At 44.9% G+C, this 24,976-nt stretch overlaps 1 protein-coding gene across 3 annotated transcripts in view; it reads right to left on the minus strand.

Annotated features, from left to right (window-relative positions):
- Positions 1-24,976, minus strand: part of LOC138467859 (uncharacterized) — a 1,040,267-nt gene that overhangs the window by 340,032 nt on the left and 675,259 nt on the right. For all 3 annotated transcript variants that reach the window (XM_069608148.1, XM_069608147.1, XM_069608150.1), the window contains one exon: positions 6,639-6,870. In XM_069608148.1, the coding sequence (XP_069464249.1) occupies positions 6,639-6,870 (232 nt within the window). The remainder of the gene's footprint in view (positions 1-6,638; positions 6,871-24,976) is intronic.

The following is a 24,976-nucleotide window of genomic DNA, read 5'->3' on the forward strand; positions in this document are numbered from 1 at the left end:
AACAGGATCCCCAAGACCCCAAAGGGAGAAGGACCAGAAAAGCTGCAGGGGCAGGAACCCAGGGAAGGATACAGGCTGAAGCTGGAGACTGAGCAGAGCCAGAACAGGTAAGTAGCGTAACGAGCGTAACCTCGATCAGGGCAAACCGCGTTGAGACGCGACTTGCTCCTGATCGAGGCTCGCTTTATAGGATGGCCGGCACCCAAGAGAGGCTTGAAATGCAAGCCGCCTCGTTACTGGGTGCCGGCACATCCAAAGCGAGGCTCGGAACGCGAGCCCTTGCTGAGGAGAGAGCCCAATCAACTGCGCATGCGCGGAATCGAGACCGTGGTCTCCCGCGCATGCGCAGAGGACTCCCGATGGGAACCCCAGAAGCTCTCCCCATGGCGGATCCCCGCAAGCGGAAGCGCGGGTAGATCCGCCAAGAGGGAGGAGAGCGAGTCTGAGCAGAGGACCCCGGTCTCCAGGTAAGTGGCGTGACACCAGGGAAGTGCCAGCGGGCCCAAGCTGGGGCCCTTTGGACACAGTCCTGGCGCCTTAGGCGCCAGGCTCATGTTGGATCCCTGTCCTGGCGCCTTAGGCGCCAGGCTCATAAAGCTAGACATGTGTTCAAGTGTTTCAATGTGCACTTACCTGATGCAGACCATGCTGCTACATCCAGGCCCTCTTGAGGCCTGAATGGAACTACTTTACCTGTGGGACTACTTTCCACCTGGGTGTGGTCGGGGAAGGATACATACCTGATCGGTGGAGGGATACATACCTGGAACTTCTTCCAAAGCTATTTAAACCACACCCGATCAGCAACTCTTGCTTCGCGTTGTTCTGCTCCTCGCAGCTGGACGCTCACCGTGTCAGCTCATGCATCTGGACTTCAGCCACGCCTGTCAGCATCCCGGGTCACCTGCAAAGGGAGATAAGAGAGAATTGGCGAGAAAGAAGACCTTACCTGCTAAAGCTGTACCACGGGGACATTACACCGACGATCCTGAAAGGGAAGACATCATTTTTAAAAGCATTTCGTTTCGATTGCTGCAGCGCTGCATTTCACTCACCTTTCCTGGGCACCTCCATCTTCAGCAGCGATCATCCGGATCCGCAGCCACTTCCCAGTGCCTAGAGAGAAAAAGACAAGAACACAAGGTGAGAGAAGGAAGGGAATAGGAAAAGCTCAGTTTCCTTCTAAGACTTACCAGTTGGGTCATTCCCATTTCATTTCCTGCCGCTTCCTGGCATTCCGGACCCCGGCCCCTAAGGGGAAAAAGACATAAGCGTTAGCGCTTGCTGCAATAAGACTATGAACATTATTATTAAGCTTGAACTTTTGAACTTGCAACAGAACTCTTACAGCACCTTACCTGAATAGTCAAGCTTATTTGAACTTCCATCAAACCTCAATCCAGTGAAGTAACTGGGTTTCAACGCGCCCCTGCATCCGAAGCAGGATGGAGAACTCATCCTTCCAGACCCTAAGGTGAGACTTCACGGGGAATCGTGCAAGGGTATCGTGGAGGGTTGGAAGAAAGTGGGAGGCTTGAGCATTATTCCGTCAGTAGGTAATACTCCCTTTTCACGCACAGGGGAATATTCCTACGAGCCAGAGAAGCCAGAGTAGAGGGGCCCTACCTGTCCATCTTCAGAGTCCTGCGCTTCACCATTGAAGAAGCATCAGCACTCGAAGCCAGACCTGCGCCTCCGTGGGAATCAGGTGAGCGTGACAGCCTGCTGGCAGGTGCCCCACAGTGCTGGGGGTGGTGGGAGACATGGGTGGGGGCCTGGTGGAGGGTGCCCCTGCACTGCTGGGGGGTGGGGGTGGTGGGAGACATGAGTTGGACATGGGTGGGGGCTGCCCCTGGTGGCTGGGGGGTGGGGGTGCTGGGAGACATGGGTGGGGGCCTGGTGGAGGCTGTCCCTGGTGGCTGGGGGGTGGGGGTGCTGGGAGACATGGGTGGGGGCCTGGTGGTGGGTGCCCCTGCACTGCTGGGGGGTGGGGGTGGTGGGAGTCATGGGTGGGGGCCTGCTGGCAGGTGCCCCACAGTGCTGGGGGGTGGGGGTGCTGGGAGACATGGGTGGGGGCCTGGTGGAGGCTGCCCCTGGTGGCTGGGGGGTGGGGGTGGTGGGAGACATGAGTTGCACATGGGTGGGGGCCTGCTGGCAGGTGCCCCACAGTGCTGGGGGTGGGGGTGGTGGGAGACATGGGTGGGGGCCTGGTGGAGGGTGCCCCTGCACTGCTGGGGGGGTGGGAGACATGGGTGGGGGCCTGGTGGAGGGTGCCCCTGGTGGCTGGGGGTGCAGGGGGACATGCGTTGGTGGGCAGTAGTGCAAGTTGACATGTGGGTTGGCTGGGGGGCATGGCCATGTTGGATGGGGTGCCGGCAGGACATGTGCAGGGTAGGCCCCTGTGGTGTGAGCCACCTGCAGGGGCCGTGGAGGGTGTAGAGGGAACACCTGGGAGGACCCACACGTGCAATTCACGTGTGGTGCTCCCCGCGCACCCCTGTAATACACGTACCCTGATGAGATCGCGTTTGGAACTTCCCCCCACCCCTGTAATACACGTACCCTGATGGAATTGCGTGTGGAACTTCCCGCGCACCCCTGGAATACACGTACCCTGCTGATGTTGCGTGTGATACTTCCCCCGCACCCCGAAATACACGTACCCTGATGAGGTCACGTGTGTAACTTCCCACAAACCCCCGAAACACACGTACCCTGATGAGATGGCGTGTGTAACTTCCCGCGCACCCCCGAAATACACGTACCCTGATGTGATCGCGTGCGTAACTTCCTGCGCACCCCCGAAATACACGTACCCCGCTCAATCGCGTGTGTAACTTCCCACGCACCCCCGAAATACACGTACCCCGCTCCAGCGCGCGTGTAACTTCCCGTGCACCCCCGAAATACACATACCCCGCTCAATCGCGTGTGTAACTTCCCGCGCACCCCCGAAATACACGTACCCCGCTCAATCGCATGTGTAACTTCCCGCGCACCCCCGAAATACACGTACCCCGCTCAATCGCGTGTGTAACTTCCCGCGCACCCCCGATGTACACGTACCCCGCTCAATCGCGTGTGTGACTTCCCGCGCACCCCCGCAATACACGTGCCCTGCTCGCACAGGCCCAATTGCTGTATGCTGCCACTTTTGTGATGCGCTGGGACTCTACCGCTTGCCTTCGTGTGGCGGACGTGTTTCAGCTTGTGCGTGTCTTTGGCTGTGCCTGGCTTTGCCCTATTCGATTCCATGAATACGTGTGGTTCGAGTGCGTGTGGGCGTTCCGTCTGCTTCCCTGTAGTACATCCCCAGTTACGCCCTTATTTTCGCGCGTTGTTCCCCATTCCGCGCGTTACGCCCAGTGTCCCGCCCACTTTCTGGTGTATGCGCCGAGGTTGTGCGCTTTCACTGTGCGCGTCGCACACGCCTTTCGGGATGTTTCAGTGACTTGTGCGCCATGCACGGGTTTGGCGCACATCCCGAGGTAAACACGCGCAGGGACTTCAATGAATCGCACGCGTGCGCCTGTTTTTTTGCGCTTGCGCAAAGATTTTCGGCGCACGTTTGTTCCATGAATCGGCCCCTTAATGTCAAATAAATGTACTTTACCAAATTTACTGAGTTGCTGTTTGATTTTAAAGTACAGTTTCATATTCCGAATTGTGGCGCGCTGTGTTGTGAGCTGATCTGTGTTGGTTTCCGGGTTCTGTGTGAAGTCGCGTAGACGACGACTGGGCGCGTTTGCCTACGCAGCACAGTAATGTCACGGAGAGAGGCGGGGAATATGAATGTTTTGATAATGTCAGGCTCAGGGGCGGGGGATATGATTTAGTGCCGCAAAAGCAGGTCAGCCAGGGCGATGGGGGAAATGATAGGATTATCACAAAATGGCAGCTCCCTGGTGCCTGTTTTTGCGTGTGTTTAATGGACGAAAACTCGGGTAAGGTCCATAGGACATTTTTCTAAAATCGAGCGACTTACGCTTAAAAACACATGGCCGACCCGTAGGGACAATAAAACATTTTGACCAAACCATTCCTTTAAGGTAGAATGCTGCCTCACATATCCACACCAGTGACCTTGGGCAGAGAGCAGTTGCATACACTGATCTTGCATTAGAATGCAATTGTAACTCGAGCCACCTCATAATAACACATGTAATACATGTCAGCCTGCAATATCCATATAAAAGCCTGCAAATAATATTCTTAGTACAGGCTTGTTGTGACTTCACAAGTGACCTGTAATATGAACATGGCATCACAGCTACTCTGTAATGTTATTACGCTACAGTTGTGACTTCACAATGCCTTCTGTTTGAGCCAGCAGTGAGAATTTCAGCTGTCCCTGCACCACTTAAAATAGTTTTCTGCTATATTTTATAGCCATTCATTGACAAGGAAACGGTTTATGGTACAATGGTTAATTTGTGCACTGCTGGAGTTTCACACAAGCAAGCAAGAATCTTTATGAAATTGTTTATTAAACATGATAACAATTTTAAACTGCTTAAAGTATTTTCTTGCAACATTTTAGAAGCTACATATTCGCTTTTTTAAAAACAAACAGGTTGCAAATGGATGATATGGATCAGCAAAGTGTTAGCTTCTTATGTTATATTAAGAAAAAGGTTAAGTATTAAAGCATTACGAGGTTGCCGCCAACTCCGTAACACTGAATCCGGCACCTGACTTCCCGGTGCCACCAGCACATTACAACTCCCATAGTACTCAATGGGGATGGGGACTCGGAAGAACCAGCACCGTTGCTGATGGTGCCTCCATGGCAACTCTGCCTGCCGGGGCCGCTGCGCCTGGCAGGGTCAGACCTGTCAGGTGCAGCAGCCCCGGCAGCCAGAGTCGTAGTGTGGTGGTCCGGAAACATGAGTGCCGTTGAGCTTACCGACACCCTTGTTTCCGGACTGCCACACTTGTATTGAGGCCCAAAGTAATGAGTACATTATCCCATATATATAGCATAAGCATCTGAATCTTCTTTACTCGTAATATCCTGAAGCCTTTGTTAAACAGTATAATGGGCACATTAAGCGTGGTTCCGAGAACAAAGCCTATGATAAAATACTTAGAATTTAATCATGATGATAAAACATTTCATTAAAAGCCAGGCACAGGGGAGGACATGTAACATCATGTTTCTTCAGCTCAGTGTAAGAAGGTAGTACTGTTGCTGTCATGTCGGAATGGTCAAGATAATATCAGAGCAAGTCAACATTTCTCATTACTTGCACTTTTACTCAGAACATTTAAGCAGCTAATTTGATCATGAAGGATATTTCCTTCCAATTGAAAATCCGCTTCTAAGGGCTATAATTAAGAGCCAGCAACATGTATGCAGTTCTGCACTGAATGGCATACGACTGTGCCACTTGTTTACAGACACATAACTGCAATTTCCTTTCTGAAACAGGACATACAGCATCACTGCTAAACCCGCTAGGACCATGATAGCTGCTTGAAGACATTTTTAAGAAATCAATTCTATGCATGCTTGCTAAAAAGTACATGTATTGTTTGTGCATTTCAGAGACCTGTGAAATTGTTCATGACCTGATGTGGTTGGGTCTTAAGGAAGCAAGGGTGTACAGCATTGCACTTCAGTGTATCTGTGGCCAGATAGCCTACTGTGACCTCCCCTCTGGCCAGTGTAGGGCAACAATTCCTCTTGCACTGACCGAAGAAGACTGAACTTGATGGTCGAAAAAGCTATGGGGCTCACTTTATATATTTAAATGACAGTGGCTCATCACTCCTCAGGAAGGAATGATCTGAGGAAGCAATGCTTGAAATCAATGTGCAAGGTCATTTAGGAGCAGTATTGTAAGGTATGTTGCATTGTTCCCGAGTCCTTCCTTTAGTGTGAGAGTCCAGATGCCCTTCCATGTAAGAAAAGCGTCGGGCAATCTTTGATAGATTGGCAGGACAGTCTGCCCACCCAGCAAGATTTATTGAATTTACAGAGCTGACTATGCCTCTCAGTCACCATAATTCCAACCTGACTGGAGCAGCAGAAAAGGCCTAGTTCCGATAAGCGTCCTTGTGGAAGACAGCAGTAGCTAGTGCAATACTTCAGATGGCAGTGAAGTCGCACCTCGGCTCAAAATAAATAACTCTGGGGAGAGTGTAGGAGATGAGACCAACTGCTTTTACTGGTCGCACTATGGCTGATATGATTTCTCTGTTTTAGCACTCACGTGACAGGAGTCAAGACGTTAACAAAAGAACAACCCTATTTACAGGTAAAACTGTTACAATAAAACCACTACTTTCCCCACCCTTAAATGGCATTACATCCCCCCTCCTTTAAATTGTGGATTTGTCTCCCCCCATTTCCTATGCCCATGAGGTTCCTGTACAATGTAAATAACTGCAGAAATGTTTGTACGAGTTAAAATAGTTAATATTGAATTTACCAATGTATTGCTTATTTGATCTGATATTTCATTTTAATAACATTTTGAAAATGAAAGAATCGCTGCGGTGTACATTCAAATATCTATAGACCTAAAGGAAGGTAGCACTGGTAACAAAATATAGAAAAGAATGAGGTTCAACTTCCATAAATCTGTAAAGGCTGGACCTTACAATACTGTTGTTTTGATGGAAGAGGGTCTTACCTAGCTGGAAGCAAAACAGCTCCGCGAGCAGTGCTCCCGCCTCTTGTTGCTCCCCTGGTACCAAGTGGAGTTGGTTTTGTACCCCCTGGAGCTCCTTTACTTGGAGAGGTAGTACTTTTCCCTCTGCTGTTTACTATTGTAGGTGGGGCCACTTTTCCTGATTCTTGCTTTTGCACCTTTTTCGGAAGTTTTGCTTCCTCAGCAGCCTGCCATGCTTGCCACCATGCCTGATCTAAATGTATTCAAAAGAACAATAAAAGATTATTGTCAGTGGAGAGCCTCACCTTTATAATTACGCCTAATAATATCACAAAGTAGATATGCAATGTTATGACGACAAAGAACTGTAGCTGGGCAAGCAAGACCTACGTATGAGGCTTGTGTCTTGTCTTACCAACAAAAGTAGTGCAGTGAGGAAAACCGGTCTTGGAGGGCATGTTTTCTAGTTTCACCGTTTGCAGTTTTATACCGTTAAGGCCACACCTCCTCCTATTGAATCTTTAGTTATGCACCAAACAGACTACATTGTTTGCACAATCTATTGGATGGGGTGGACCGGGTAAGTCTTTAGGTGCAATGTTTGCGTCAACTGGAAGTGAAGTACAGGAAAGGGGCGACCTTTCGTAAACAAGTCAGGAGGAGGAACGTACGACATGTGCACTTAAGTTCCCCTTGTAAGACTTGGACATAATCCTCTCTGGCCCTCCATCTAGTCAGTGCCAACCTTTCGAACAGTCTGGAGGAAGGGGGAGCGGGACTAAGAACTAACCCACAAAAATGCTACTTATTTAAACTTTTTTTTCAGAAATATACAAAAAGAAAACTTTGAAGTTGCCTTCTGAAGGGTTGATATCTTCTTCAAGTCTTGCTATTTTAGTTCTTTAGTTCACATCATGAATCCTTGCATAATATTTGCAGTTTTATCGTCCCCACTATAAATACCACAAGTACCAAACTGCAAAGTGATGGAAGTCTAAAAGGCAGGAGTGGCTGAGCATTTCAGTTCTTAGACGCACCAACTTGAGACAGCTGTAAAGTCACCTCTGTGTCATAGATGTGTGATAATAGCAATGGCTATGAGTCATTGCTTTATAGGGGCATGTAACGTGTTATTTTACATGACGTGAACACAATTTGCACTACCATTAAAAAAACTAAAATTAAGTTATGGAAATGGATTTGTGATTTCAACTTCAAGAAATCGATTTTCCACAGTAAGAATTTTGCGTACAAAGAATCTGAGATTGAGTGGACAACAGTGTGGTAAAACATGTGTGAATTGTGGTTTGACATGCTGATAAACTAACTGCTTTTCTAAAGACTTCAACATGCCCTACTGTGTCTCCTGTGGACACCAATGAATGACAGGCCAAAGAAAATCAACAGCTGATGAAATAAAGTGCAAGCAGTAATTGTGACCCCTTTCTGATTATCACCACTTATTATGGCTCAGAGGGTGGTAGAAGTGTCCCTCCACTGAAAGGGAACCCTCTAAAACACCTCAACCCCCCACTGAGTGATGGTGAAAAGAACAACATTTGATCCCTTCAGCTCTGCCACACACAGACACTTAGGATAAAATCACAAAGATATCCCTTTTGGACCTAGTGATACAAAAATGTTTTTGCTAATGAGAAATAATGTGGTATGGGTTATACCATCTAACTGCACACACAAAGAGGCACCACGGCCTATCTACCAAACCTTCCCAATGTAAATGCAACTTGATATTTGATGTTTAGAAAAAAATGTACCAAAAGCCAGATAAATTGTTTCATATCTAAATTCAAGTAGTCAAAAAAATAATGAATCCAAATGTATCATCAACTTGATCAATTCAAAACAAGTTTCAAGAATGTCAAATCATTCTATTCAGAAAGCAGAACAGATGTATAATGCTGCTAATGCAATCCAACAAATGTTTCCAAAAGGTACATATTATAAGAGAAAATTCCAATTCGCTCTAGCGGTAAAGTGAAAGGGCTCCACACAATTCGGTATTAAACCTTCATTCATAGATGTCTACTTCACATAATACCACTATCGATTCCGATAATATAAAGCATAGTAGAGGCCAACAAGAGAACCTCCCTATAGACATAAATGAAATGAGTTGCCAATCAAATAGCGGAAGCAGATGTCTCCTTCTATAATCTAAATAATGTAATAATCATAAAATCAAAGGTTGTGACTCAAATAAACACATATTGACAGTCTGTATGTGGTAAAGGTATGTGTGGGGGGAAATCAACAGCAAGATTCGTAGGATGGCAAAGCTTGCATTACTAGATAACCACTTTAAACAATAACAGAAACAACGGCTAGTCTTCCCCAATAGACACAATTACCATCTAATATAGCACAAAAGAAAACAATAAGGCCCATGCAGTGTGGTGAGCATAACTAGAAAACCAATGGGGCAGTTCATCCAATTGAAGAAAGTTTCAAAACAGCAGCATGCAGAAAAGAAAAGACAACACTGTAGATCAAAGCACATACATTTTGGGTTGAACAAAGTGAAGCACAACCTGGAGAAAAATAGCATAGAGAAGGAGGACAGATGTGCATGATATCATCATGCCGACTGGCATAAAGACGTCATGCATTACACAAACGAAAGGAAAGGAAAACAGACACAAGGAGCCAAGGTGAAACATGGGAGGTCAGCAACGTCATCATACTCTGACGTTGTGGAAATAAAATAAGGACCAAAATGGAGGTGATCCCCTAGAAACATCCACAGAGATGAGCGTCAAAGTAAACATACTAAACAAAAGTATCACAAATTAAGAGATACTAGTCAAAATAAAGAATGAACTGCAAGAGCAATTACGCATCACACCGAAAATGAAGAAAATGTAATGTATAAGTAATGAACCTAAAAGACCATTTTACTTAAACAATGGTCTAATAAGAAGTAATGAAAAGGGCAAACAACGCTCTTCTCAGTATAAAAAGAGCTGAAAGCAATAAGCCACAATGAAGAATGTATCATACAACGAAGCTTCAAAGCAAAATGAAGGAAACAAAGGAAGGATAAATACAACACAGAAAATGCTATTCCTCATTAAGACAGAAGGTCTGTAATGCTCACACCTTTTCAATCCAGAAGGACTCTCCCTGAAGAGGTCGACATTCAATATTAATACCAGGTCTGGGTTGTGATATAACCTTCAAAATTTGGAATCTCAAATGGGGCAATAAATGCCCTTTTTCTAAACAAATGCTGTTATCTCTTGTACATACATAAAGGTTTGGCATAGTAGAAACCACACAGGGAGCAGACAAATAGGCAGCAGACCACCTCAAATACTATTTAACTAGCCACAGGTTTATCTTGGTCAGTGATCATACACCTCTCACGTGGCTCTCCTGAGCAAAATATACCAACGCTAGGGTGATGCAGTCGTTTTGGAACTCCACTATATAGTATCTTTGTGGCACACCACCGAGGAAAGAAAACAGGAAAATGTCTACTGTGCAAGTGGCTTCCCATTTCAGACTATGAGAACGAGGGCGAGATATGGGACGAGGGTCCTTGTTTGACTGGGTTCTGACAGGAGGTAGGGCCCACGTGCCACCCCAAGCTAGTGGATGGAAGACTGGAAGGAGGTCCTTGAGTCCCAAGTGTGAGCTAGGAACTTGTTCCACAATTTCTTTGCTTGTGACCTGTCTGGTTCCAATACATTCCCGCAGACCCTTAGAAACATCTAGCACGCAGTCCCCTAAACTTGCAGGCTATGCACGCTTCACTCCCAAGGGAAAGGGGAACAGGACAAAATAACAAAGCAGCGTCCCATCTACTGATTTCTTGAAGTAGAGACTTGAAATGAGAGCAACAAGACCAATATAACCTGCTCCAGTTTCTTTGTTCTTAATAAATGTTTTCCTTTTATGCTTCTCTTAGTAGTTTGCATCATAAAACTGTTCAAATGTAGAGTTTCATATTCTGATTTTTGAGCCAAAAACCTATCTTTGGTCCTATGTGTTCACGCGCACATTCCGTAACTACCTCCTGTCACTACTTTTCAAAGCAGTCCAGTGCTACCGAGCGCTGGACTCCTTGAAACCGAGAAAAAAAAAACACTGCGCTTTGTCAGGCGAAGGCATCTAAGCTCACATGATGAGCACTGCCTGAGGAAATACACAGACATAGACATGAGGAGGCGGTGTACCATCTAAAAAGAAGTTGTAGTTTGGAGGAGGGGGGTTAACCTCTGCAAAGGGAGTTCCTAGAGACATGGTTGATGATGCCGTCATGAGTCCCCTACTGGGAGCAACTAAAAATAAAAAGGAGTTGCTTTCCAGTCTCTATGGCCCAGGGCAAAGGCCCGGGCGTCAGTACTGAGGATGGAGGGAAAGGGCATCTAGCCCACCAGTTAGCTGTCTTAGCCTCTATAGAAGGCATGAACGTGTCAAGCAGGTCTTCTTAGCACGTCTCTATTTAGCATAGCAGAAGCAAAAATGTGGCCTTCAGTTGGTTAGTGGCTAACTAGCCCACTGCCTAGAAACACTGGAATTGTGTCCTGCTGAGCTAATCCTTGCTGACTGCCTGAGAAATTATTGAATTGCAGCTCAAGTCCAAATGGATTCCCCTTTGCGGTCATCATTTTTTTTTAATTATTTTTTTACTAAAGTACGTTTTGAAGTTAAGAAGATTGTAATGACCATTTATAAAGTTTGACCAGTCAACTATATTCTATTCCAGAGAGGCATTGGGTTTAAGGCAAGTGTATGTCTATATTTTTCCTTGCCACATTACATGAATTGTGCAGAAAGTGTTAGGACCCCAATAGCACTAGGCAGTGTCTCTTGGCTAGTTGTTTAGTCTGGAGGTTGTCACTGCTAAGTTTGTCAAATTCAATCATATTTTTACTCACATGTCAGTTCTAGATAGCAAAATCTGACAAAATCTGACAAAAAAAGCTCTGTACCTTCTTTTCAGGGATATAAGAACAAGCAGGTGGAAGTTATGGCATTAATGAGGAATTTGTACGGTTGCTCCAATATGTTCCATCCACTTCTGTGCATTCTTGGATCCTGATATATCTTTTCCGAGTCCCTAGTATAAAACAATTGCCAGACTGAAAAACAGCCTCATTGATATGTTCATGAAGTGATAGACCATGTCTGTGTATGTGGGGATGAGCTTCAGTGTCCCTGCGTGGTTTTCACCTTTTCTGACCAGAGACACTCAATTCATCCAAATGGGATCCTTCCGATCTGGCCACCTACAAGTAGCTTGTGGCATGCCCCAGGAGTTCAATCCGTTTACCCATGTTATACTCTATATGGAGTGACTGGTGTACGTGGTGGAAGATTTTGTCATCTTCGTTCAGCAGTATGCGAATGACACCCAACTCTATCTTTGGGAATCATCCTTGGTAGATATGCACTGATTCAGAGACCATCCCTGTGCTATGGAGGTGTGGATGCTCTCCCATTTTATGCTACTCATTATTTATAAAACTGAGTTTATCTTCCTTTTTTCTATGTCTCAATGTACTGTTCAGCAGTGATTTACAACGCTTCCCTCACTTGGTATTTCCCCACATTTGTATTTTTCTGCTAAAAACTTTTGTTTTATGATTGATTTTTTAAAATGATCTTTTAAAAATGTTTGTTCTCTTGGCGCTGCATTTGCCAACTACTGTTGTAACTTTTATCTTCATCTTTGAGCTTATTTCCGTTCTCCTTCTGATATTCGTTCCACCTTACAGGCCTTGGTGTTGTCCAGGTTTGACAGTGGAAATGCTTTTCTGTTTGAACCTCCGGTTTCTTCACTCGCTCCTTCAAAATCTATCCTTTACTCTGCGGCTCGACTTACCACTGGCTCCTGCAAATTCAAGTGCATCGCTCTTCTTCTTGGGCTGTGCTCTCTTTGCACTTTAGAATTCACTTTCAACGTTGCTGCAAGCCCTTCAAAGCACTAGTCCAGAAGATACCTAGATACCTGACAGAAGAACATAGGATATCAGGGGTCTGTCAACCCAGCTGTAGTCAGGATATTCTTCGCCTGGAAATTCAAAAGTTCCACTGCTCAAAATGTTGCAATCTGCCCTTTTTAAGGGCAACTCCCCACTTGTGGAACTCCCTTATATTGCCCATTTGCCTCTCCCGTGATTTAGTTTCCTTTCGGCTGACCCTTAAAACCAATTTTCTCAGATTAGTTTATTCCAGTGCTGGCTCTTTATTTTATAGTGTTTGACATGTACTTGTTTTTTTTTCGATGCCCGTTTCATTTCTTTTAGTTGTATTCGTTTATCTGGCTTCATGAATTTATATTGTTAAATTGGCTTTATGAAAGCACTTTTTGTAATTTCCTATGTAATTGACTTATGTACAGTGCTTTGATACCTTTGTAGGTTAAAATAGCCTATATTAAAGTTGCAAATAAGGACATGAATAAACATGGGCCATTTGTTTTATGTAAGGCTCATGGTCCAAAAATGAATTCAAATAAAATTATTATGCAACGCATAGTGTTGCATTGTATTTTCCACCAAAGTTTGGTTGTTTAAAATGCTCAATAAACTGCTTATTGGAAGGATGAATAAGTGCACAGGACCTGCCATTGCAATGGTATGTTTAAAACTATATCAGTTCATTGCCTTATTGCAAAAGTGTTGAGTCGTGCATTTGTTGATATTTAAGTAGAGTGCAGAGTTATGGCAGTACTTGTGAATTGAACAGTCACACATTTGATTGTAGTGTTTTTATATGCGTGTTTTGATTATTCAGATTAGGTAAGTAATGCATTTTTGGAAATATCTGACAGCATGGAAATGAGGATACTGTGAGATAGGAATGGCATCAAAAGAGACACAAGAGATAGCCATTTGAAAACCTTTATTAAAGATGTTTGGGTTGGTCTATCTCACATTTGGGGATTCCCTTAACTGATGTTTCTAAGGATAGTCGAGGTCCGTAAGTCTCAAAACAAAAACTGTCAAACCTATGCTTACCCGCACTCTGGAAACAAATGTTGTGCAGGTTTCCTCAAAAGAAAAATAGTGTCCCAAAGAAATATATCAAAAACTGGATTCAGGTGGACTTCTTGTCAGGATTGACACTGCCAGTACACAAAACAGTTCAACTCAAAAGGGTGTCCTTGAAACCTTCTGGTAAGGCTTGTGCAACCAAACAAAACAGTTCGCACAAAGTTCCAAAATCGAAATAGTATAATTTCTAAAAGGTGCCTTAGGCTCTTCCAGGCACTATCCTCAGTGTTGACATAAGCCTACTCTCAAAAGTTCTCCTGGGGTTTCCTTTCCCAAGCTTCTTGAAAGCTCAGAGTTTGTTCGGGCTTCTCAGGGTTTCCTTCCCCAAGCGTAAGCCCCCCTGGTTTCTACTGTTTCACAAAAAAGTTCTTAGCATCGCTTGGATTCCTTTTCCCAAGATTTTAAAAGTTCACAGTTCTTATGGGCCTCTCAGGGTTCCCTTCCCCAAGCTTCGACCCCTCTGGTTCAAAGAGATTCACACTTTTTTAGTTCACAACGCCTCTGGGCCTCTCAGTGTAACCTTCCCCAAGCCCAAGCCCCTCAGGTTCCAATAGTTAAACTAAAGTTCTTTTCAGGCCTCTCAGCGTTCCCTTCCCCAAGTCTAGGCCTTCTTTGTTACAACAATTCCACTCACAGTTTCCTTTAGGCCTCTCAGGGTTCCCTTCCCCAAGTTTAGGCCCCTCTGGTCTCAAAAGTTTCACTCCAAAGTTCACAAACACAAAAAAAAGTTCACCTTGTCAGGATGCACCTCTCCAAACACAATTCCTTCTTTTGGGGTTATAACAGGCTTTTTTCACTTTGGGTATTTCACTCCCACTTCACTCTCAGTGCAGCTCCCCCTTTTCCACCTTCTCTTAAGTGGTGCTGTTCACCTCCTCCTTTTTAACACCGGGGCAATATCAGAGACTTTCGAGAACGTGGGGCTTTACTCCTCCCCATGTGCGACCACTATGAAACGCAGCCCTTCTCCTTCTTTATCTTTCTTTACATGGGAATTGTCTTTCCCCCATTTCTCTGGTGCCTTCTGCCTTTCCTTACGGCTTGCACTCTTCTTTTCTTGCCTCTTGCTTTCTTTCTGTTCTGTTTGCACACTGTTACTTTCTGACTTCTTACTTTCCTTCTGTGTCGTTTGCACACTGTTACTTTCTTGCCTCTTTCTTTCTGTGCTGCCTGCACACTGTCATTTTCTTTCTTTACTCGTGCCACTTGCCCGCTTTCCCTTTTTCCTCCCGTGCCGCTTGCACGTTTAAAACGTTCATTCCGGCTTTCTTTTAGGATCGCTCGCACCCTCTTGTTTCTTCCTTTTCTTTACAAATTTCAACACTTTCTCCTTCTATTCTTTCGTGCCACTCGTGCACCTCTGTTTCTTTTTCTTTCTCACTCTGTCACTGTTGTAACGCTTGTACCTTTCTCTCTTTACTTAATGCTCTCGCTCAAGCCGCTCACATGCTACCAGGTTTACCCCTTTCATAGAAACATATGGGCCAACGCAGCGTCAGTAGACAGACTCGTTAGGCTTCAGTGTCGAGGTCAGGGTCTCACCATCTGACCTTCAGACAACCCTGAGACCTGGACACCTCCCAGGGGAATGAGCAATTGCCTGAACACGGGCAACATGATACTGCAATGCCCGATCTGGCTCGCTGGAGACAGTTCCCTCGCCATGCTGCAACCTATCTGACACACCGGATCAGCATCTTGGCATCTGCTTCTCCTCTGGATCCATCAGGCTCCTCCAGCTGCAGCCTCCTGTTCTTCAGGCCCCACGGTCCCTCCAGCACCCAAAGCTCGCTCTGCTTTTCTGGCAAAAACTCGTTGAGGACTGAGAAGGGATTATCTGCTAGACTGAGCCACACAGCCTCCCTTCTGTTCTCCCAACTGTTGATCTCTGCACTGCTGAGTGCTCCACCTTGTATACACCTGAGCCCCGTTAAGAGGCCTCAGGTGTGAGTCCTTGGCCTCTGTTGCCTGACTCCCGTTAGGCCAATCAACGGGACATGCCTGAACCAAAGGTTTCCTTTTCTCCTTTTTAGTACTGGTGTGATGTTCAACAGAGGAGTACAGGTGTGTGTAATTGATGTCAAGTGCCTGATTCTGCCTGACCTCATTAAAGCATCCACAATCGAGGTGCATGCAGCCGCTTCATTTGTCTGCAAATTGCAGTTGACAGCACGTAGCTGCCCCTCACTGCCAGCATCCCAGCACTGGCCCACAGCGTTTTTACACGCTTCCAGTTCGCCTCAATAATTACCGACTTAGAAGAACAGGTAATTTGTAGCTTAACATCTGGGGACTGGATCATTTTGGTGGTGAATCCGCACACACAGAACTATTATTATTTTTTTATTCATATTTGGCACTCATCCAGGCTGTGTACTGGATAAAACCATTTGCATGTTCCTATCTTTCTCTTAGGAACAGGCCAGCGTTTGCTCCCCAGACCCTGCCCCAAGGCCATTTTTCACTGTTCAGCACCAGTGGAAGTTGAACCTCACCTTCAACTTTAATCCATTCAGGTCAGTCTCTGGCTAGCACAAGCCACAAGTTTGAGTATTCTTTTTAACTCTCTCTAACAGCCGGGGAGTGTTTCAATTTTAATTAAATTGTCTTTGTTTTTATGACATGCGAATATCCCATTGTGCTTTTTGTAACACCATAGTGTTTTAATTACACTAAATCCATCCTCACTTGATTCCTCCTTGATTCCTCCTTGTAGGGAGACTGGGTTTTCACCCTGGAAGAAGGCGTTTTCCCCCGAAACGTCACGGGACCACACACCATTTGGCTCAGATATGCCTGTCCCCACACACCATCTGATCAATATCTAGACGTAGGCCAAAGACTTGGTTACCTCCCTCAAGAACCTAACACACCATGGAAACAACTACCAGGATGCTCTTTGTAAAAACCTAATTCTGGTTTACTATTCATAGTTGCAATGTTTATGTGATCATAATTGCTGAAACAATTGCCCTGCTCTTATGTTCATGCACTAGCAATTCTAAGACCATGTACAAATAACTTGAAAAGTGTGTCTTAAATTTGCTTTTTGTTTTGTTCGATTTTCAATATGTTTGCCAGCCTGAAGGCAAGTGTTGTTCATAAAAATTACTAAATATTAAGGGAAACTGAACCCCTATTTCCTCTTGTGCTTTGACCTTAGTCAAATAAATAAGCTAAAAGTCAACCTTGAGATTCCTTTTGTATTTATACCTCGGCTAATCATGAGTATACAGTGTTTCTGATATTCAGCATGTCGAATGAGATAATCTTTGCAGAAAATTAAAATGCAAATTGAAGTAAATGTATGTGGCAGGACGCCACCATTTTGTTTCAAAAGCTTGTAGCTCTAAAGTCCTACCACTTCTCTTGAGCAGTCCCTTCTGTTACCTGACCTCATTAAAGGGACAGCCTAATAGTGGTTCCATGTGATAATTCCGCCGCAAAAATATCGCGATATAAAAATATTGCCATATTTTTGCGGCAAAATTCACAATGGACCCTGCGGGGGACACCCCCACATCATTTTTTAATTGTGCGGCGGACAATCCGCAACCCCCGCCCCCACATAATATCCCGAATAAAAATATCGCCGATGGCAAACCAAACGGCCATATTTACGGCAATATTTTTGTTGGGGATATTAATACCCGATACCCTAGTAGTGTGGTGTAGTAGGCCTCTCCATTCATCTTCCTCACAGCACCATCAGAACCTTTACTATAGGTAATCTTTCTTACTCCCAGGTGCCTCTTCTTCGTCTCAGTACATGTTGGAAATGGAGAGGGAGAAACTGGACAGGAATGGTAATATCCCATAAAGGTTGAGGGCGAGTAGGGTGATGGATAACTGGAAAGGTGGTATACCGTGTCTTACCCTCTGGCATCTTCTTCCCACTTCCCAAGGACCCCCTACTCAGGTGATCCTCCCTCACCTGACCACCCCCAGGGTCGGGATCCACAAGCAATGGCCCTTCCCTGGCCACCTGAGCAAAGGATCTGAGGGGAGAAAATGTGAGGACGCCTTCAGGTTTCTCACAATACAAAAGAGCTGCACTGATGTGTGTTGAGAGACCTTATGCAAGCAATATGGACACGCAATATGGGCGGTGTCAAAAACCAGAGGGTGTTTCACAACTTAGTCCCTGGGGATCCCGTACTCAGGAGGCCAGGGAAAGGCTATTGTATTTGGACACGGACCCTGGAGGTGGACTAGCGAGGGAGGATCACCTGGGGTCCTTGGGGAGTCAGGGAGAAGCACCTGATGGTGAGACATGGTATCCCCCTTTTCCCACAGCCCATCTAGCCCCTGTCCCTACCTATTTTATGAGAAACTACAGCTCCCATAATTCCTCCCGATTTCACAATGACAACACGACTGAGCCGAGGAAGATGAGGAATGAGGCCAGGAAGATTATCTCCAATGACTTGCAAAGGCGCTTTCCCTTTAATGAGATCAGGTCGGGTCAGGCACGTAATCCTAACTACACACACCTGCCACTTGTTAAAACTCCTCGTAAGGATAAAAGGAGGTGCACACAGGCACACTTGAGTGAGGCTGGGTACGAGATGGAGCAGCTTTTATGGGGCTGATGCGAACCAGGCGATTGAAGTTGGAAGGCCAAGGGGCTGATCGGCACTTGCGGAGACCGAAAGAGAGCCAGGTGAGAATTCCATACTTTTGGAAAGCCGTAAGCATTCCAAGACTGAAAGTGATTGAGAAGAAAGGGTATACCTTCAAAGTGGCCCCCTCCACTCCCGGGTGAACAATGAAGTTGGGGAAGAGTATAGGAGGTATTGGTAATGGCCTTGACTGCTACATGAAAGACGTTGAAGAAATAAACCCAATTAACACGACCAATGATATCGAAGGCAAAAAAGGCCCGGTTTGTGTTAAAGGCAAAAAAAACTGGGTTGATAAACACGTAATGGAAAAGACAATTGCTGAACAGTGCTGCGAGTATGGTCCTTTCGGGGGTGTGTTCACATTGGAAGTCTTTGGTGTTGGCGTCTATCACCAATGACATCACTGAATTGTGGCAAATAATTAATGGCTTAAACGGCATTACTCGAGACATAAATGGTGTCTCTGAGGTAGCCTGGGTGTCACACATTATCCAGACCTGCCAAGGAAGATACTCTGTCTACTGGATTTCTCACGGGTCACTGCTTCTTTAGAAATAGTATTGATGAAGTACGTAAACACATTGGCACAAGTAGAACCTCCCGGGCCCCCAGAACCAATGGCATATGCAACTCATTGTTAAAGATGAACCCAGATTGTTGGTCAGAAGCACTGTTTTGGTTGTTTTCTGCGATTTAAGTCACTCAAACTATTCCTACTTCATGGCACGACAGTATCCTAGTACCTGTCTGGAAGACCCACAGAACTACCAGCTTCAAGCCATGTTGGCTGCTCCAGCAAAGCTATTAGCTAGTGTATTGCTGGAGGAACTCAAAGAATGGGCTGTGACTAGTAATATCATACTTTTCATACCTTTCAACCAAAGCAGATTTAGGAGGTGACACTGTACAAGTACTAAGTGCCTAGCCCTTATTATCACGGTGCAACAGGCCTGTGAGATCAGGAAGCTCATGGTCTACGTGGCATATGTAGACTACAGTGCCGCATTTGACATAGTAGACCGGGTATGCTTATGGCACAAGTTACAAAAAAGGGTAATCCCTTCGGGACTCCTTAAGATGATAATTCTGCTAAATGATCAAACTAGGGTCCAGGTTAAACTTGACCAACAGGGACGTTTATCTCCCTGGATCATTACCAATCAAGGATTGAAACAGGGGTGTATTCTAGCACCACCGTTGTTTAATCTGTACCTCTGTGACCTGGGATATGCTCTTGAGGACAGCCGGACTATTCCTCTGAAACTTGGCTCCATGGTGTTAGAGTGGCTTGTTTACACGGATGACCTGGTCATACTAGAACGTATCCCAGGGGGCCTACAAGTCTCATTGAACAATTTGAGAAAATACTCTGACCTCAACTCATTGGTAGTAAATACCACCAAGACAAAAGTAATGGTCTTCAATTTGTCAAGAAAACCTAAAAAGGTCAGATGGGAATTAGCAGGGGACCAGATTGAAGAGGTGTACTCCTATAAATATTTAGGGATTCACCTGGACTGTAAACTCAGAGGAACTATGCATTTAGATCACATTTGATCCAGAGCATCACTGATTGTGGGACATATTGGGGCCTTTGCTAATAAGGGAGGGGGATACTCCATTGCAACCCTTATTCAGTTATATCTGACTAGGATTAACTCAGTCATTTTGTACTGGACTGTAATCTGGGCCTTGGCAAACCTGGGGGAGTGGGCCAAACTTGAACGCTCCACACTAAAGAGATTGTAGAGATTACCAGCACACACATAAATTGAAATGGTATTCCTGGAATTGAACATACTGCCGATTATTTATAGGGTTCAATTAGGTTGTGCAACCACTATGTGGAAATTGGTAAGTGCTTCAGAGCTGACATTACAAGCAATGATTGATGATGTGTTTATAACTAGATCTCAGCTCATGTCAAAAAGTCACATTGTTAAATTCGTGGATATGGCGAGTAAGTGCGAACAGACGGTATTGGTGGAACATCCAGACATGACATTAAAACAATTTAAAGGAAAAATGAAATATATCATGGGTGATTTGGCAGGGGAACAGTGTATCACTAACCTAGCAACTCACAATCATGCCTTGGAATTTATCCGCCATATCCAAGAAGAGAGGGTGAGTGTGCCACCGTATGTCAAACAGTTCATAGGAAACTTTCTGATTTGGCAACATCTGAAAATAACATTGTATTTGGTCCGAACACATGAAATAGTGGGGGCTTGGACCCAGCAGACGATGGACGTGTCTTTTGTGCAGTGATAACAACATGGAAACAGCAAAACACCTACTGGTACAATGTGAGTCTCTGCAAAATCTGAGACATTCTGTACTACTGCAAGCAGGCTTCAGGGAAGATTTAACTATGGAAGGCATATGTGGTCTGTTCATGAGTGGTGAACATGAAGCGCATATTATTTATTTTACCCAACTTTGGAAGAAAGTGATTGATATTTTTAACATTTTAACCCAAGGTCATTTTTATTTGGATACATTCCATTTAGATGTTTATTTATGATAATTAATTTTAAGATGAAACCTAAGATGTGACAATGTATTGGGATGTGTTAAGATGCCATCAAAGTTCTTTCTTTTATCTCACATGATGTACTAGGGCTTGGGGATTGGGATTTGTGGAAATGTTTGTAAAAAAGAAAAAAAAACGAAGTCACAATAAATAAAATCAAATATTTCCTTTTTATATCCCCTTTGAGAAGGAGGGCAAAGTTCTTTTTTTTCCGTATAGGCCTTTTGACTACACTAACTTGGACTTGTTTGTTAAATGGTCGAGACTACTCCCCTTCTAGAGTTAGGGCCAGTTAGGAAATCTCCCAACCTTATCAAATACAAAATAAAGGTTTTTCAAACTTGCATCCATTGTGTCTGTGTCTGCTTGACATAACCACTGTTTGAATATTGCTGTTGATACCATGCCTTTCTTACAGTGCTCAGTGTGATCAAGATAGTAGCCTGACCTTGTCAAGAGGGGATGGGAACCTCTTTCAGCCTATGCTGCAATGCCTACCAAGGAGGAATCCACAGCCAATCCAACCGGTATCAGGTAATATTATCCCCATAAATAATTTCGCCATACATATAGTCACCGGGAAACGGCATAGGTGGCATTATTTATGAGGATAATTTATGGGGTGAGCGTTGAAGGGGTGTCTGACGCTACCTTAGAAAAAATATGGAGGATGCAGGGGTGTCTCTCGCAGGTTCCATCGGGTAATATTGCAGCAAAATAAGGCACCATTATTGCATGGCAAAATGTTTGCGGGGATATTATCACATGGAACCGTCCTACCTTAACAGGGGATGGTGGTAGTTGAGCATGCCCCAATTCCTGTCCCCTGCCCATGTGTCAATTTGTTTATGTGCAGTACAAGATTGCATCACCCTATGCCTTTGACCCCCACATGCTGGTCCAGTTTTCTCTTTTCATTCTAGAGAAACAACAGATTCGGGAGAAGAACACCCACAAAACAGAGAGCTAGCAGCGCCCAAAGCAAAGACTTTGGAACACTTCGGTTGAGAGAGAGCTAAGAGGAAGTGAGATGGAGATATGGCTTCCCCATCAGAAGGTCTACGCGAGCGGCACAGTGTCACAGTAGCAGGGATAGAATTATAAGCAAGTGATGAGTCTTAGGGGGGTTTGATAGGCATGTTTCTATACAAACCTTCTTCTTTATTGTATACCTATTTTTATCACAGGAATAGGCATGAGTAATGGCAACTGAGTGAAGCCTTCTTTGACTCAAGAGTAACTAGTATGAAAGCACCTACATCCCTGCACCACTGCGTGATATCACTGATGTCAGGATGTACTGAAGAGTTGGCTAAATAAATATCATGGTAGTGGGAGGGAATCTTCAACTCTGCTGATTCCTTAATTCCAAGCCACACCGAAAGCTATTGACTGGACTTATCTGGCTAGCATGCTTCACATGAAGTGGAAATTAGGCTTAGAGAAAAGTATGAAACTGCTGTCGAAACAAGTGGACGGTGCAAGCACCATTAATACATGTTTCTCATCTAAAAAGTAACTTTTTCCACTTGAGAAAAATGTCATCCTCTCTTTTGTCTCTTGACTGCCAATCACACACGACAGATTCCTTAAATATTGTAGTGAGTTCCATATTTGTTAATTACATAATTTAATGAAGTTTAACAAAATGTCTTCATTAGAGGAGAGGCCCTAGGGGGATTATGCCTCCATTCTGATCTGCCTTGCCAACAGTCCCAGGATTGCTCTATCCTATTGGTGGATTTTTTTATAGGCATGCTTTTTTTGCATGTTTGAGGTAAGTGGGGTCTATGGTGGGAGCAGACAAAACCAGATGGACTTGCATTCCAGAGGTTCTTGGAAGAATATGTCACAGGGGAGAAAGAACAAGAGAGACACAAAATATGCAAAACAGAGCTTTTTTTATTCTCACATAAACCACCTGTCTTTGTGCAGCTAAGTACAAAACAGGTGGTTGATAGGTTACAGAAGTACAACCTATCAGTAGGTTGAGATCAAGATGAACAAAAGGATGACCCAAGGTATTTAAGAAATTCCTTTTTCTTGGTTTCCCTTCTAGCAGTCTCCTTCTGGGGATCAATTTCTTCCTGAACAGTAGTCTCCTTCAGCAGGGTAATTCGATTGGGTTAAGTCAGGTCTTAAGTTATACTAACTTAAACACAGAGAGGGAAGAATATTGGAAAAAACACAGGTTCCTAAGCTAAAAGTACCCTCTGAAAGATGTCTTCAGTTCAGTCAAAGACTCGGGATAGTTTAATGTCCCATTGCAGTTTTTACTTTGCCTTAGAAGATAATCAGAATGAGACATATTCCTCTAGGCTTCTGTAGCCTAGTGCTGCACTTCTACTGGAAAGAGACCTGGTAGAGTTTCCTGTATTGCCCAAGTGGTCTCAGTACATTCTTTACCAAATCATGCCCTTTAAAATTCACACATCTTGCACTCTGGGTCTATTGATATTCTTTAAAGTGACAAACTCTCAGGGTTCTTTTGGGAAGGATTTTCTTCCTCCCTACCATGGTCTTTGTCAGGCTACAGTAATTATAGCTCCGGCAGCCGATGGGCCACTCTCTTGCATCTGACCCTGGTACCAGCTCTGGTCACACTCTCAAGGTCAAAGCTCTTCATATCTGGTGGTTTTGGTGACTCTCCCACTCTTGCTTCTTAGTGTTCCACCAGTTTCTGGGCAGTCCCTGTGCTTGGGTCTCTCCTGCCACCTTGAGCTCTCTTACAGCGTGCCCTATTTTGTTTAGCCACCTCCTGTTTTTCCAGTCTTCCAAAGGGTGGCTTAGTTGGCTTACTCACCTCCTGTTCCTGATCTCTCTCAACACGTGCCCTAGTTGGCTTAGCCACCTCTGATTCACTCCTTCTGCATCTCCTTCTACTGCTACCACTTCACTCACTGAAAGCTGTGATGAATCCAATGGAGTCATCACAGATTCCCCGGTGGGACCTTCCTCCCATGTGGCCAGAAGAAGGCAGCCGCTACCTGATTCTGCCCCTGAGGGTGGTTTTATGAGGGAGAATCACATGGAAGGATACAACTACCAGGGAAATGTCATGACTTCATTGGATGAAGCACAGTATCCCTCCCTTCCTCATGAGGAAGATCATCTGACACCCAAGACCTTAATGGCCTATTGTCAACTAACTGTTCCCCCTGTAGAGGAAGTCGAGAAACCTTTTCTTCAGTTTTCTGGACACTCCTCCACCTTTAACCCAAATGCTCACAACTCACACATAACTTATTTTGTTTCTATTGTGCCTTTATGTGAAATTCCTGAGAGAAACCATGTAAGAACAGTCCAATGACATCCAGGGACTCCAACAACCATAATCACTCAGGTACTGAGACGAGGAGGAGGATGAAGGAGTTTGTGCCAAGTGACAGGAGCTCAAAATACAACATGCAGGCTAGTTGTTTTTCCAAACATGCAGTGTGCGGGACATTTAAAGATGATTACTGCAGTGTTGAGTCAAGCAGTACAGAAGGAGATATTACCATCCATGCTAAGGCTACCAAAAGCGAGACACACCAACAGAGCTGGCGAAACAGAAAGGACCGCTGGGACAGCAGGTGAAGTACCAGGCGCGAGCAAAGAAGGGCCGTGGAGATGGTGGGAGCAGCACAGAAGGTCCTGGAGGTTTGGCCACTCAATGCAACAGTATTCACCAGCCTGGGCTGATAAGGGCAGCTGCTGTTTGACCGCGGAGCCACGCAGGATGCAGAGTGAACGTCTGCACACTCTGAACTGGAAAGCAGGTGAAGGAATCAGAGAAGCTGGAATGACCTGCCCATAGTAGTTGGGGACCACCGGGCATTCCGATAAGGGTGTCAACAAGTGTGTGAAAGGATTGATGATGCAGAAAATAGACAAAGTTTATTTAAATGCAGTCAAGGCAAAGTACAAATTCAGCACCCAATAAGAAGAATGTTTGAATGCAGCCAAGGCAAAGTACTAAGGCCAAGTTTGTTTTAATGAAGCCAAGACAAAGTACAAATTCAGCACCTCATAAGAACAATGCTTGAATGCAGACAAGGCTAAGGCAAAGTATGAAAGAAACCCCCAAATGAAGTATAAATAAATGGGTTTCCAATGTGGAGAAAGTTTGAATAAATGCTACCAGACCAATATACCAAGAACCACAAGGTATATGCTGTTATGGTATAACCAAAC

The sequence above is a fragment of the Ambystoma mexicanum genome, chromosome 4q (assembly GCF_040938575.1).
Source record: "Ambystoma mexicanum isolate Mex_15411 chromosome 4q, UKY_AmexF1_1, whole genome shotgun sequence".
Lineage (NCBI taxonomy): Eukaryota > Metazoa > Chordata > Amphibia > Caudata > Ambystomatidae > Ambystoma > Ambystoma mexicanum.